The sequence below is a fragment of the Myxine glutinosa genome, chromosome 6 (assembly GCF_964187855.1).
Source record: "Myxine glutinosa chromosome 6, kmMyxGlut1.1, whole genome shotgun sequence".
NCBI classification, from domain to species: Eukaryota; Metazoa; Chordata; class Myxini; order Myxiniformes; family Myxinidae; genus Myxine; species Myxine glutinosa.
This window is the reverse complement of record NC_136266.1, coordinates 153,637,574-153,653,343: the sequence shown is the minus strand read 5'-3', so window position 1 is coordinate 153,653,343 and position 15,770 is coordinate 153,637,574. Positions and strand designations below refer to the sequence as shown.

The 15,770-nt window shown below is 54.2% G+C and overlaps 1 protein-coding gene across 2 annotated transcripts in view; it reads left to right on the top strand.

Annotated features, from left to right (window-relative positions):
* The first annotated feature begins 414 nt into the window (after window positions 1-414).
* Window positions 415-15,770, top strand: part of LOC137415566 (cyclin-dependent kinase 2-associated protein 1-like) — a 67,147-nt gene continuing 51,791 nt past the window's right edge. Inside the window, exons 1-2 of one of the 2 annotated variants that reach the window (XM_068101164.2) lie at window positions 415-880; window positions 1,246-1,307. In XM_068101164.2, the coding sequence (XP_067957265.1) occupies window positions 826-880; window positions 1,246-1,307 (117 nt within the window). In that variant the 5' untranslated portion in view covers window positions 415-825. The remainder of the gene's footprint in view (window positions 881-1,245; window positions 1,308-15,770) is intronic. The other variant, XM_068101163.2, reaches the window with a different exon arrangement.

The window sequence follows — 15,770 nt, the reverse complement described above, 5'->3', positions numbered from 1 at the left end:
TTGGCTTCGCCGGCTCATTGCGGCTTTGCAGTCGGATACTAGTATAATCTGTCTGCATTTTTTTTTTTTTTTTTTGTATACTGAATCGAGGCTCGTGAAAGAGCTGACATTTACTTCACAAACAAATCAACCAGACAAACAAAATATATAAAAAGAGGGAGCGGAAGACACGAGAAGGGGAAGCACACAAACACAACATTTAAGAGCAGGCAGATGTGTGGGACGGAGAGGGCTTGGGGGGAGGAGGCGTGGGGGGTGGGAGAAGTATAAAATACAAGTTTACAAACTCAAGCATTACATGTTTTATCGCAATGAAAGCGACAATTCATTGTAATATCCATTTTATTAACAAAAAAAAACGAAATTGTAAAGGTTCCATCCCTATTTCGCAACGTCACTTCCGCCTCGGCTCTCAGTCTCCAGCCGGAAGTACCTTAGTCCGGTGAGAGCAATCCAGCCTATAGTCGTAATGCAATGGAAAAGGGCTAAATGACACCTCTTGGACAGTTCTCCGAATACAGGAAAGGGCGTGGCTTGTCTTCTGCCGTAATTAAGGCCTACACTGTCCTCGTCAAACAATCCTGCTCCGTCATACTTTCGACTTTTATAAATATATCGTCTTTTTCTTGACGTTTCTTCCACAAGTAATTTGTAATCTCGTACTTCAGGTGGTGTTTTCTATTTTTAAAAGCTGTTTTCTCATTTCTTCTTACAATCGTGTTTCCAAATTTAATGTCACAATCTGTAACTAAGTGGAGATCTGACTAGTGGCCGTGCGGCCTTTAAACTGCAGGACAGGAAAAGCTTTTATTTTGTTTTATCTTTATGGCTTTCAAACCGACAACGTCTTCTCCTTCTCCTCTATGCAGCTCTGGTCAAGGTGAATGTACTTTCAATTCCGATATTCACGATAACCGATTGTTCTTGGAATTGTGTAGGCCTCAGAAGTGTGTAGGCCAAAATGGTGTCCCTGTGTCATCTTGTGCCTCGACCTGGGTAGTAAATGATTTTGTATGTTCACAGAAGAGTCTTTAGTTTGTTGATGGATTCCTTCTTGCAATGCTGCGAGGTGTGGATTGTTGTTTCCGGTAATTGGTTTTGTCCGCGGACATCAGTTTAACTTTTGCTTGTATCGTGTAAACAATCGTCACCGTAACATATCATAACCTCACCTGTGCAACATAACCTCACCTGTGCATTAAATTTACCCTTTCCAACACCCACTCTTCCATTTTTCATTTCCAGCGCCTCTTCCACCTCGTCCCATTTACAGTGATTATGGACCCCCCTCGCTTGGCTACATGCTGGTAAATATACCGTAACTACCTTTACCACACTCACCTTTACCATCCTCACCACTTGCCTTTGCCATCCTCACCCACTCGCCTTTACCACACTCATCCACTCGCCTTTACCACACTCATCCACTCGCCTTCACCACACTCACCCACTCGCCTTTACCACACTCATCCACTCGCCTTTACCACACTCATCCACTCGCCTTTACCACACTCATCCACTCGCCTTTACCACACTCATCCACTCTCCTTTACCACACTCATCCACTCGCCTTTACCACACTCATCCACTCGCCTTTACCACACTCATCCACTCGCCTTTACCACACTTGCACTCGCCTTTACCACACTCATCCACTCGCCTTTACCACACTCATCCACTCGCCTTTACCACACTCATCCACTCGCCTTTACTACACTCATCCACTCGCCTTTACCACACTCATCCACTCGCCTTTACACCACACTCATCCACTCGCCTTTACCACACCCATCCACTCGCCTTTACCACACTCATCCACTCGCCTTTACCACACTCATCCACTCGCCTTTACCACACTCATCCACTAGCCTTTACCACACTCATCCACTCTCCTTTACCACACTCATCCACTCGCCTTTACCACACTCATCCACTCGCCTTTACCACACTCATCCACTCGCCTTTACCACACTCATCCACTCGCCTTTACCACACTCATCCACTCGCCTTTACCACACTCATCCACTCGCCTTTACCACACTCATCCACTCGCCTTTACCACACTCATCCACTCGCCTTTACCACACTCATCCACTCGCCTTTACCACACTCATCCACTCGCCTTTACCACACTCATCCACTCGCCTTTACCACACTCATCCACTCGCCTTTACCACACTCATCCACTCGCCTTTACCACACTCATCCACTCGCCTTTACCACACTCATCCACTCGCCTTTACCACACTCATCCACTCGCCTTTACCACACTCATCCACTCGCCTTTACCACACTCATTCACTCGCCTTTACCACCCTCACACACTCGCCTTTACCATCCTCACCCACTCGCCTTTACCATCCTCACCCACTCATGCTTACCACCCTCACCCACTCATGCTTTCCACCCTCACCCACTCATGCTTTCCACCCTCACCCACTCATGCTTTCCATCCTCACCCACTCGCCTTTACCATCCTCACACATTCGCCTTTACCATCCTCACCCACTCGCCTTTACCATCCTCACCCACTCGCCTTCATCATCCTCACCCACTCGCCTTTACCACCCTCACCCACTCGCCTTTACCATCCTCACACACTCGCCTTTACCATCCTCACACACTCGCCTTTACCATCCTCACACACTCGCCTTTACCATCCTCATACACTCGCCTTTACCATCCTCACACACTCGCCTTTACCATCCTCACCCACTCGCCTTTACTATCCTCACCCACTCGCCTTTACCAACCTCACCCACTCACCCATACCATCCTCACACACTCACCCATACCATCCTCACACACTCGCCTTTACCATCCTCACCCACTCGCCTTTACCATCCTCACCCACTCGCCTTCATCATCCTCACCCACTCGCCTTTACCACCCTCACCCACTCGCCTTTACCATCCTCACACACTCGCCTTTACCATCCTCACACACTCGCCTTTACCATCCTCACACACTCGCCTTTACCATCCTCACACACTCGCCTTTACCATCCTCACACACTCGCCTTTACCATCCTCACCCACTCGCCTTTACCACCCTCACCCACTCACCCATACCATCCTCACCCACTCGCCTTTACCATCCTCACCCATACCATCCTCACCCACTCACCTTATATCCTCACCCACTCACCTTATATCCTCACCCACTCACCTTATATCCTCACCCACTCACCTTATATCCTCACCCACTCACCTTATATCCTCACCCACTCACCTTATATCCTCACCCACTCACCTTATATCCTCACCCACTCACCTTATATCCTCACCCACTCACCTTATATCCTCACCCACTCACCGTATATCCTCACCCACTCACCTTATATCCTCATCCACTCACCTTATATCCTCACTGACTCACCTTGTATCCTCACCCACTCACCTTTACCATCCTCACCCACTCACCCATACCATTCACCCACTCACCTTTACCATCCTCACCCACTCACCTTTATCATCCTCACCCACTCACCCAAACCATCCTCACACACTCGCCTTTACCACCCTCAACCATTCACCCATACCATCCTCACCCATTCGCCCATACCATCCTCACCCACTCACGCATACCAACCTCACCCACACACCTTTACCATCCTCACCCACTCGCCTTCACCATCCTCACCCACTCGCCTTCACCATCCTCACCCACTTGCCTTTACCATCCTCACCCACTCACCCACTCACCCATACCACCCTCACCCACTCACCCATACCCCACTCACCCATACCAACCTCACCCACTCACCCATACCACCCTCACCCACTCACCCATACCACCCTCACCCACTCACCCATACCACCCTCACCCACTCACCCATACCACCCTCACCCACGCCACCCTCACCCATGGCACCCTCACCCACTCACCCATGCCACCCTCACCCACTCACCCATACCACCCTCACGCATACCATCCTCACCCACACCCCCCTCACCCACTCACCAATACCACCCCACGCACTCACCAATACCACCCTCACCCACTCACCCATACCACACTCACCCATACCACCCTCACCCACTCACCCATACCACCCTCACCCACTCACCCATACCACCCTCACCCACTCACCCATACCACCCTCACCCACTCACCCATACCACCCTCACCCACTCACCCATACCACCCTCACCCACTCACCCATACCACCCTCACCCACTCACCTATACCACCCTCACCCACTCACCCATACCACCCTCACCCATACCACCCTCACCCACTCACCCATACCACCCTCACCCACTCACCCATACCACCCTCACCCATACCACCCTCATCCACACCACCCTCACCCACTCACCCATACCACCCCCACCCACTCACCCATACCACCCCAACCCACTCACCCATACCACCCCCACCCACTCACCCATACCACCCCCACCCAATCACCCATACCACCCCCACCCACTCACCCATACCACCCCCACCCACTCGCCTTTACCATCCTCACCCACTCACCCATACCACCCCCACCCACTCACCCATACCACCCCCACCCACTCACCCATACCACCCCCACCCACTCACCCATACCACCCCCACCCACTCACCCATACAACCCCCACCCACTCACCCAAACAACCCCCACCCACTCACCTATACCATCCTCACCCACTCGCCTTTACCATCCTCACCCACTCACCCCTACCACCCTCACCCATACCACCCCCACCCACTCACCCATACCACCCCCACCGACTCACCCATACCACCCCCACCCACTCACCCATACCACCCCCACCCACTCACCCATACCACCCCACCCACTCACCCATACCACCCCCACCCACTCACCCATACCACCCCCACCCACTCACCCATACCACCCCCACCCACTCACCCATACCACCCCCACCCACTCACCCATACCACCCCCACCCACTCACCCATACCACCACCACCCACTCACCCATACCACCACCACCCACTCACCCATACCACCACCACCCACTCACCCATACCACCACCACCCACTCACCCATACCACCACCACCCACTCACCCATACCACCACCACCCACTCGCCCAAACCACCCAAACCCATTCACCCATACCATCCTCACCCACTCGCCTTTACCATCCTCACCCACTCACCTTTACCATCCTCACCCATACCACCCCCACCCACTCACCCACACCACCTCCATCCACTCACCCACACCACCCCCACCCCCTCACCCATACCACCCCCACCCACTCACCCATACCACGCCCACGCACTCACCCATACCACCCTCACCCACTCACCCATACCACCCCCACCCACTCACCCATACCACCCCCACCCACTCGCCCATACCACCCAAACCCACTCACCTATACCATCCTCACCCACTCACCTTTACCATCCTCACCCATACCATCCTCACCCACTCACCTTTACCATCCTCACCCATACCATCCTCACCCACTCACCTTTACCATCCTCACCCATGCCATCCTCACCCACTCACCTTTACCATCCTCACCCATACCATCCTCACCAACTCACCTTTTCCACCCTCACCCACTCACCCATACCATCCTCACCCACTCACCTTTACCATCCTCCACCCATACCATCCTCACCCACTCGCCTTTACCACCCTCACCCACTCGCCTTTACCATCCTCACCCACTCGCCTTTAACATCCTCACCCACTCGCCTTTAACATCCTCACCCACTCGCCTTTACCATCCTCACCCACTCGCCTTTACCACCCTCACCCACTCGCCTTTACCATCCTCACCCACTCGCCTTTACCACCCTCACCCACTCGCCTTTACCATCCTCACACACTCGCCTTTTCCACCCTCACCCACTCACCTTTACCATCCTCACACACTCGCCTTTACCATCCTCACCCACATGCCTTTACCATCCTCACCCACTCGCCTTTACCATCCTCACCCACTCGCCTTTACCATCCTCACCCACTCGCCTTTACCATCCTCACACACTCGCCTTTACCATCCTCGCCCACTCGCCTCTACCATCCTCACCCACTCGCCTTTACCATCCTCACCCACTCGCCTTCATCATCCTCACCCACTCGCCTTTACCACCTTCACCCACTCGCCTTTACCATCCTCACACACTCGCCTTTACCATCCTCACACACTCGCCTTTACCATCCTCACACACTCGCCTTTACCATCCTCACCCACTCAGCTTTACCATCCTCACCCACATGCCTTTACCATCCTCACCCACTCACCTTTACCATCCTCACCCACTCACCTTTACCATCCTCACCCACTCGCCTTTACCATCCTCACCCACTCGCCTTTACCATCCTCACCCACTCGCCTTTACCATCCTCACACACTCGCCTTTACCATCCTCACCCACTCGCCTTTACCACCCTCACCCACTCCCCCATACCATCCTCACCCACTCGCCTTTACCATCCTCACCCACTCACCTTCATCATCCTCACCCACTCGCCTTTCCCATTCCCACACACTCACCTTTACCATCCTCACACACTCACCTTTACCATCCTCACACACTCACCTTTACCATCCTCACACACTCACCTTTACCATCCTCACACACTCACCTTTACCATCCTCACCCACTCACCTTTACCATCCTCACCCACTCGCCTTTACCACCTTCACCCACTCGCCTTTACCACACTCATCCACTCGCCTTTACCACACTCATCCACTCGCCTTTACCACACTCATCCACTCGCCTTTACCACACTCATCCACTCGCCTTTACCACACTCATCCACTCGCCTTTACCACACTCATCCACTCGCCTTTACCATCCTCACCCACTCACCTTTACCATCCTCACCCACTCCCCTTTACCATCCTCACCCACTCGCCTTTACCACACTCATCCACTCGCCTTTACCACCCCCACGCACTCACCCATACCACCCCCACGCACTCATCCATACCACCCCCACCCACTCACCCATACCACCCCCACCCACTCACCCATACCACCCCCACCCACTCACCCATTCCACCCCCACCCACTCACCCATACCACCACCACCCACTCTCCCATACCACCCAAACCCACTCACCTATACCATCCTCACCCACTCACCTTTACCATCCTCACCCATACTATCCTCACCAACTCACCTTTACCACCCTCACCCACTCTGCCATACCACCCTCACCCACTCACCTTTACCAACCTCACACACTCGCCTTTACCATCCTCACCCACTCGCCTTTACCATCCTCACCCACATGCCTTTACCATCCTCACCCACTCGCCTTTACCATCCTCACCCACTTGCCTTTACCATCCTCACACACTCGCCTTTACCATCCTCACCCACTCGCCTTTACCACCCTCACCCACTCGCTTTTACCATCCTCACACACTCGCCTTTACCATCCTCACCCATACCATCCTCACCCACTCACCTTTACCATCCTCACCAACTCACCTTTACCACCCTCACCCACTCCGCCATACCACCCTCACCCACTTACCCATACCACCCTCACCCACTCACCCATACCACCCTCACCCACTCACCCATACCACTCCCACCCACTCACCTTTACCATCCTCACCCACTCGCCTTTACCACCCTCACACACTCGCCTTTACCACCCTCACCCACTCACCTTTACCATCCTCACACACTCGCCTTTACCATCCTCACCCACTCGCCTTTACCATCCTCACCCACATGCCTTTACCATCCTCACACACTTGCCTTTACCATCCTCACCCACTCACCTTTACCATCCTCACCCACATGCCTTTACCATCCTCACCCACTCGCCTTTACCATCCTCACCCACTCACCTTTACCATCCTCACCCACTCACCTTTACCATCCTCACCCACTCGCCTTTACCATCCTCACACACTTGCCTTTGCCATCCTCACACACTCGCCTTTACCATCCTCACCCACTCGCCTTTACCACCCTCACCCACTCCCCCATACCATCCTCACACACTCGCCTTTACCATCCTCACCCACTCACCTTCATCATCCTCACCCACTCGCCTTTACCATCCCCACACACTCACCTTTACCATCCTAACACACTCACCTTTACCATCCTCACACACTCACCTTTACCATCCTCACACACTCACCTTTACCATCCTCACACACTCACCTTTACCATCCTCACACACTCACCTTTACCATCCTCACACACTCACCTTTACCATCCTCACACACTCACCTTTACCATCCTCACCCACTCCCCTTTACCACCCTCACCCACTCGCCTTTACCACACTCATCCACTCGCCTTTACCACACTCATCCACTCGCCTTTACCACACTCATCCACTCGCCTTTACCACACTCATCCACTCGCCTTTACCACACTCATCCACTCGCCTTTACCACACTCATCCACTCGCCTTTACCACACTCATCCACTCGCTTTTACCACACTCATCCACTCGCCTTTACCATCCTCACCCACTCGCCTTTACCATCTTCACCCACTCGCCTTTACCATCTTCACCCACTCGCCTTTACCACCCTCACCCACTCGCCTTTACCACCCTCACCCACTCGCCTTTACCACCCTCACCCACTCGCCTTTACCACCCTCTCCCACTCGCCTTTACCATCCTCACACACTCGCCTTTACCATCCTCACCCACTCACCCATACCACCCCCACCCACTCACCCATACCACCCCCACCCACTCGCCTTTACCATCCTCACCCACTCGCCTTTACCACACTCACCCATACCATCCTCACCCACTCACCTTTACCATCCTCACCCATACCATCCTCACCCACTCACCTTATATCCTCACCCACTCACCTTATATCCTCACCCACTCACCTTATATCCTCACCCACTCACCTTATATCCTCACCCACTCACCTTATATCCTCACCCACTCACCTTATATCCTCACCCACTCACCTTATATCCTCACCCACTCACCTTATATCCTCACCCACTCACCTTATATCCTCACCCACTCACCTTTTATCCTCACCCATTCACCTTATAACCTCACCCACTCACCTTATAGCCTCACCCACTCACCTTATATCCTCACCCACTCACCTTATATCCTCACCCACTCACCTTATATCCTCACCCACTCACCTTATATCCTTACCCACTCACCTTATATCCTCACCCACTCACCTTGTATCCTCACCGACTCACCTTGTATCCTCACCGACTCACCTTGTATCCTCACCCACTCACATTTACCATCCTCACCCACTCACCCATACCATTCACCCACTCACCCATACCATTCACCCACTCACCCATACCATTCACCCACTCACCCATACCATTCACCCACTCACCCATACCATTCACCCACTCACCCATACCATTCACCCACTCACCTTTACCATCCTCACCCACTCACCTTTATCATCCTCACCCACTCACCCAAACCATCCTCACACACTCACCTTTACCACCCTCAACCACTCACCCATGCCATCCTCACCCACATGCCTTTACCATCCTCACCCATTCACCCATACCTTCCTTACCCACTCACCCATACTATCCTCACCCATTCGCCCATACCACCCTCATGCACTCACCTTTACCATCCTCACCCACTCACCCATACCAACCTCACCCACACACCTTCACCATCCTCACCCACTGACCTTGACCATCCTCACCCACTCACCTTCACCATCCTCACCCACTCACCTTCACCATCCTCACCCACTTGCCTTTGCCATCCTCACCCACTCATCCATACCACCCTCAACCACTCACCCATACCAACCTCACCCACTCACCCATACCACCCTCACCCACTCACCCATACCACCCTCACCCACTCACCCATACCACCCTCACCCACTCACCCATACCACCCTCACCCACTCACCCATACCACCCTCACCCACTCACCCATACCACCCTCACCCACTCACCCATACCACCCTCACCCACTCACCCATACCACCCTCACCCACTCACCCATACCACCCTCACCCACTCACCCATACCACCCTCACCCATACCACCCTCACCCACTCACCCATACCACCCTCACCCACTCACCCTCACCCACTCACCCATGCCACCCTCACCCACTCACCCATGCCACCCTCACCCACTCACCCATGCCACCCTCACCCACTCACCCATGCCACCCTCACCCACACCCATACCACCCTCACCCACTCACCCATACCACCCTCACCCACTCTCCCACACCACACTCTCCCACACCACACTCTCCCATACCACACTCTCCCATACCACACTCACCCATACCACCCATACCACCCTCATCCACTCACCCATACTGCCCTCACCCACTCACCCATACCACCCTCACCCACTCACCCATACCACCCTCACCCACTCACCCATACCACCCTCACCCACTCACCCATACCGCCCTCACCCACTCACCCATACCACCCTCACCCACTCACCCATACCACCCTCACCCACTCACCCATACCACCCTCACCCATACCATCCTCACCCATACCACCCTCACCCACTCACCCATACCACCCTCACCCACTCACCCATACCACCCTCACCCACTCACCCATACCACCCTCATGCACTCACCCATGCCACCCTCACCCACTCACCCATACCACCCTCACCCTCACCCACTCACCCATACCACCCCCACCCACTCACCCATACCACCCCCACCCACTCACCCATACCACCCCCACCCACTCACCCATACCACCCCCACCCACTCACCCATACCACCCCCACCCACTCACCCATACCACCCCCACCCACTCACCCATACCAACCTCACCCATACCACCCACACCCACTCACCCATACCACCCCCACCCACTCACCCATACAACCCCCACCCACTCACACATACAACCCCCAGCCACTCACCCATACAACCCCCACCCACTCACCCATACAACCCCCACCCACTCACCCATACAACCCCCACCCACTCACCCATACAACCCCCACCCACTCACCCATACAACCCCCACCCACTCACCCATACAACCCCCACCCACTCACCCCTACAACCCCACCCACTCACCCATACAACCCCCACCCACTCACCCATACCATCCTCACCCACTCGCCTTTACCATCCTCACCCACTCACCCATACCACACTCACCCATACCACCCCCACCCACTCACCCATACCACCTCCACCCACTCACCCATACCACCCCCACCCACTCACCCATACCACCCCCACCCACTCACCCATACCACCCCCACCCACTCACCCATACCACCCTCACCCACTCACCCATACCACCCCCACCCACTCACCCATACCACCACCACCCACTCACCCATACCACCACCACCCACTCGCCTTTACCATCCTTACCCACTCGCCTTTACCATCCTCACCCACTCGTCTTTACCATCCTCACCCACTCGCCTTTACCATCCTCACCCACTCGCCTTTACCATCCTCACCCACTCACCCATACCATCCTCACCCACTCATCGTTACCATCCTCACCCATACCATCCTCACCCACTCACCTTATATCCTCACCAACTCACCTTTACCACCCTCACTCACTCACCCATACCACCCTCACCCACTCACCCATACCACCCTCACCCACTCACCCATACCACCCTCACCCACTCACCCATACCACCCCCACCCACTCGCCCACACTACCCCCACCCACTGACCCACACCACCCCCACCCACTCACCCATACCATCCCCACCCACTCACCCATACCATCCCCACCCACTGACCCATACCACCCCCACCCACTCACCCATACCACCACCACCCCACTCACCCATACCACCCCCACCCACTCACCCATACCACCTCCACCCACTCACCCATACCATCCTCACCCACTCGCCTTTACCATCCTCACCCACTCGCCTTTACCATCCTCACCCACTCGCCTTTACCATCCTCACCCACTCGCCTTTACCATCCTCACCCACTCGCCTTTACCACCCTCACCCACTCGCCTTTACCACCCTCACCCACTCATGCTTACCACCCTCACCCACTCATGCTTTCCACCCTCACCCACTCATGCTTTCCACCCTCACCCACTCATGCTTTCCACCCTCACCCACTCATGCTTTCCACCCTCACCCACTCATGCTTTCCACCCTCACCCACTCATGCTTAGTGTTGTAAATAATCAGATCTACAACAGTGTCTCTGAAGGTGAGTTTAATCAGAATCGAACTCCAGCAATATCTAAAAGAGAATTGGCAATCATAGGATTAATATACGGCAATCATATAAGCAAGAAAGAGTATCACATTCAAGCACGCAAGCAAGCGATATGCAAAGTAGTTCCTTTGCCATTCTAAGCATACACGTGGATAAAGCATGATAAATGTCTCAGGACTGCGCTTCACACTTCGGAGCCAAGTTCTTATAGTGGCCAAGTAGTGGACAGTAGTGGTTATGGCACCTGGGTTGCAACTTGGATACAATTTCATCACATCTCTCCCCGGGTTTAAAACCTTGCTTGCAATCCGGTTAGCATCAAGGGTATAACTACGATTAGCAGCCGAATACATAAGAGTACCCAGAATCCTGGCATCACATCACGACCAGCTAAAACGATTGGGGCGGCGGACCTCTCGTCCCGTGTGCGTTCGGTATACATTGGGGCCCGCGGTGGCAGCGTCTAGATCGACACCGTCAGGAGTGCTCTCTGTCTCCGGAGACGGGGGTGGCACAATTATACCAGGCGACTCGGGCAAGCGAGAGGGTGGGATCGGAGGTGAATTCCCCAACACCAGGTTCTCCGAGCAGAGCTCAGCCCCAACATCCCCACAGGGCACGAGTTGACGGACCGACACAGTTGACTCGCTTCCGTCTGGCAGCTGGACCTGAGCGTGATCAGGATTAGTTTGGAGGATATGAACCTTGTCAACGAGCGGGTCGTTTTTACTCGTGCGCACCGCCCGTTTGAGAAAAGCCGGACCAGGCTGGGCAAGCCACCGTGGCGAACAGAACCCGTGCGATGCGGGTAGCAAAATAAACGATCATGAGGAATTTCATTCGTAGCGGTGCATAGGAGCGAACGGATCGAGTGTAGGGCCCCGTGCACCATCACCGTCCATTGGTCCGGTCGCAAGCCATGAGTCTTGAGGCCCAAAGAGATGGCCCTCCATATTGTGCCATTAAAGTGCTCCACGCAATCGTTAGCGTGTGGGCTGTACGGGGTGGTATAGCTAGATGCGATATTACGCTGCAACAGAAATGCCCTCACATCCTGCGACAAGAACACCGCACCACTGTCAGTGTGCACATATCCCAGATTCCCGAACATTGAGAACAGATAGTGCAGACATCGGATAACCGTAGCTGCGGACATATCGCTGCACGGGAAGGCGAAAGGGAATCTGGAATACTCGTCCACGATCATGGGGAGACAACGAGAGGTACCGGAGGCTGGTAGAGGTCCTTTAAAGTCCATCGCCAACTGAATCAACGTCCCCATGTTCGGTTTATAGAAGTGGGGTTTGAGTTCAGCACAAACAGGGCAAGTGCGGCTCAGACAATGAACGTCCTCAACAGAGTAGGGCAAATTACAGCTATGCACGAAATGAGCCAGGCGAGTCACCCCGGGGTGACACAAGTTGTCATGAAGAACGTGTAAATCCTCGGAGGAGGTTAAACTCGCACAAACACCTGGTCGGGATAACGCGTCTGCTGCGTGATTCTCCCGCCCTGGTCGGTACATGATACCGAAGCTGTAATCAGCTAGCTCTATATGCCAGCGAGTAATTTTCTCATTCTTAATGCGCTGGGCATGCCGTGTGTCATACATGAATGCAACACTCTGCTGATCAGTGATGACATCAAAACGTTTGCCTAGCAAATACGGTCTCCACCGACGAATCGATTCAACAATTGCATAGGCTTCTTTCTCGACAGAAGAGTGACGCCTCTCAGCGGAGGATAACGTCCTTGAGAAGAAGGCCACAGGCTTCCCCCCTTGAGAGAGCGTGGCGGCGATCGCGTGATCCGACGCGTCACTTTCAAGTACAAAGGGTATGTTGTCATCAATGGTAGACACAGCAGCGCCAGCTATGTCTGACTTCAGTCCCTGGACGGCAACCTTGGCAGCAGAAAGCAGAGGGAATGTTTTACAATCAACGAGGGGACAGAGCTTCTCGGAGTAATTTTGGCCCCACTTCGAATAATGTGCAAACAGCCCGAGGGCACGCTTCAAAGAAGCACGATCATGAGGCGGCGCCATGTCGAGCAAAGGGTGCAGACGTTCCTTGTCAGGTGTTATGGTGCCTTTGGTCACCGTGTACCCCAGGAGATCTATCGTCCTCGAGGAATAGCGACATTTGTCCTCGTTAAGGGTCAGACTGTACTTTCGCACGGCCTGGAGAAAGTGTTGCGAATTAGCGTCACGGTGAGCCTGATCATAGCCGCAGACTGTCAGATTATCCAAATAAATGAAAACGTCTGTTAATCGTTGTTTGGTAATTATGTCGTCAATGGCCCTTTGAAAGCAAGTGACTCCATTTGTAATGCCGAAGGGCAAACGCGTGAATTGATACAACCCCTGGCCAGATTCAAAAGCTGTATAAATTTTATCCGCTTCCGCTGTCGGGATTTGATGATACGCACTCCGGAGATCGAGAGTGCTGTACACGGAATATTGGCGACCTGCCGAACCAGAGAATCCAATCCCGTAAGTGGGTAGGCATCAAGGTGCGCAAATCTATTTATGGTTTGTGAATAAATCGATCACCATGCGCTTGCGATGATCTTCGGATTGGACGACCAAAACTTGCGCACGCCAAGGGGATCGGCTGGGCTCGATTATGCCTTCGCGGTGGAGTCTGCTAGTCTCCTCAGAAATGAATTGTGCATCAGCCCGGGAGTAGCGCCGGGATCTGATTGCGACCGGGGCACAATCTGTAGTTAGGTTCGGAAATAAGGTCATCGGTTCAATAGACATCCCTGCTGGGGCACAGACCGAGAGAGTGACATCTCCCCCGAATGTCATCTCTAAGCGGCCGTGGCGTTCGAGAAAATCGTGCCCCAATAGAACTTCGGCGCATAAGGTGGGCAGTACCATTAGGCGAACATCAGGATACATTGTACCATTAATGACTAGCTTTACGCAGCATTCGCCCTTAGTGCACATGCATAAAGATTGCGATGCCATGAAGATCCGGCGTGATCCTCCCAGGATCGGCCATCCGTGACGGCGGACGAGGCCCAGATCGACGTAGCTCTCAGTCGATCCCGTGTCGACCAAAGGACCGGCAGTCTGTCCCTCAATCAGGACTTTTACGACAGCTCTGGCCAACCCATGAGGTCCAGGCTGCGCCGGGGTAGCCAGGGGTGGTGCGCGTGCTATACGTGTCGAGTTGATGCTGGCCACTGTTGGTCGGGGACGCCTCCCACGCGCCGATCGACATACTTTTGCAAAATGGCCTTTCCGGCCACAAGTATGACAAGTCACTTTGCGGGCCGGGCACGCGGTACGGGGATGATTTATATTGCCGCAGAAGAAGCACTTAGCGTTGCTCCCGGCCGAGGTAGTCCCGGCCGAGGTAGTCACGGTGAGGCTCTTACCTTCGGTTCCGAGCGCCTCCGCCGTCTCGGGCAGCGAGTCGGGAGCAGCACACTCCGCAGCAACATCGGTCTCCGAGCGCCGCTCCTCAGTGAGCCCCGCTGTAACGTAGGGCCGACCGTATACTTCCGATTGGGCCTGAGCTTCGTGAAGCACAAGAGCCTGATCGAGTGCCTGCTTCAGCATCAGGTTCGGCTTTTCCAGCAGACGTTGCCGGATGCTAGTAGAGTAAATTCCAGAAATGAACACAA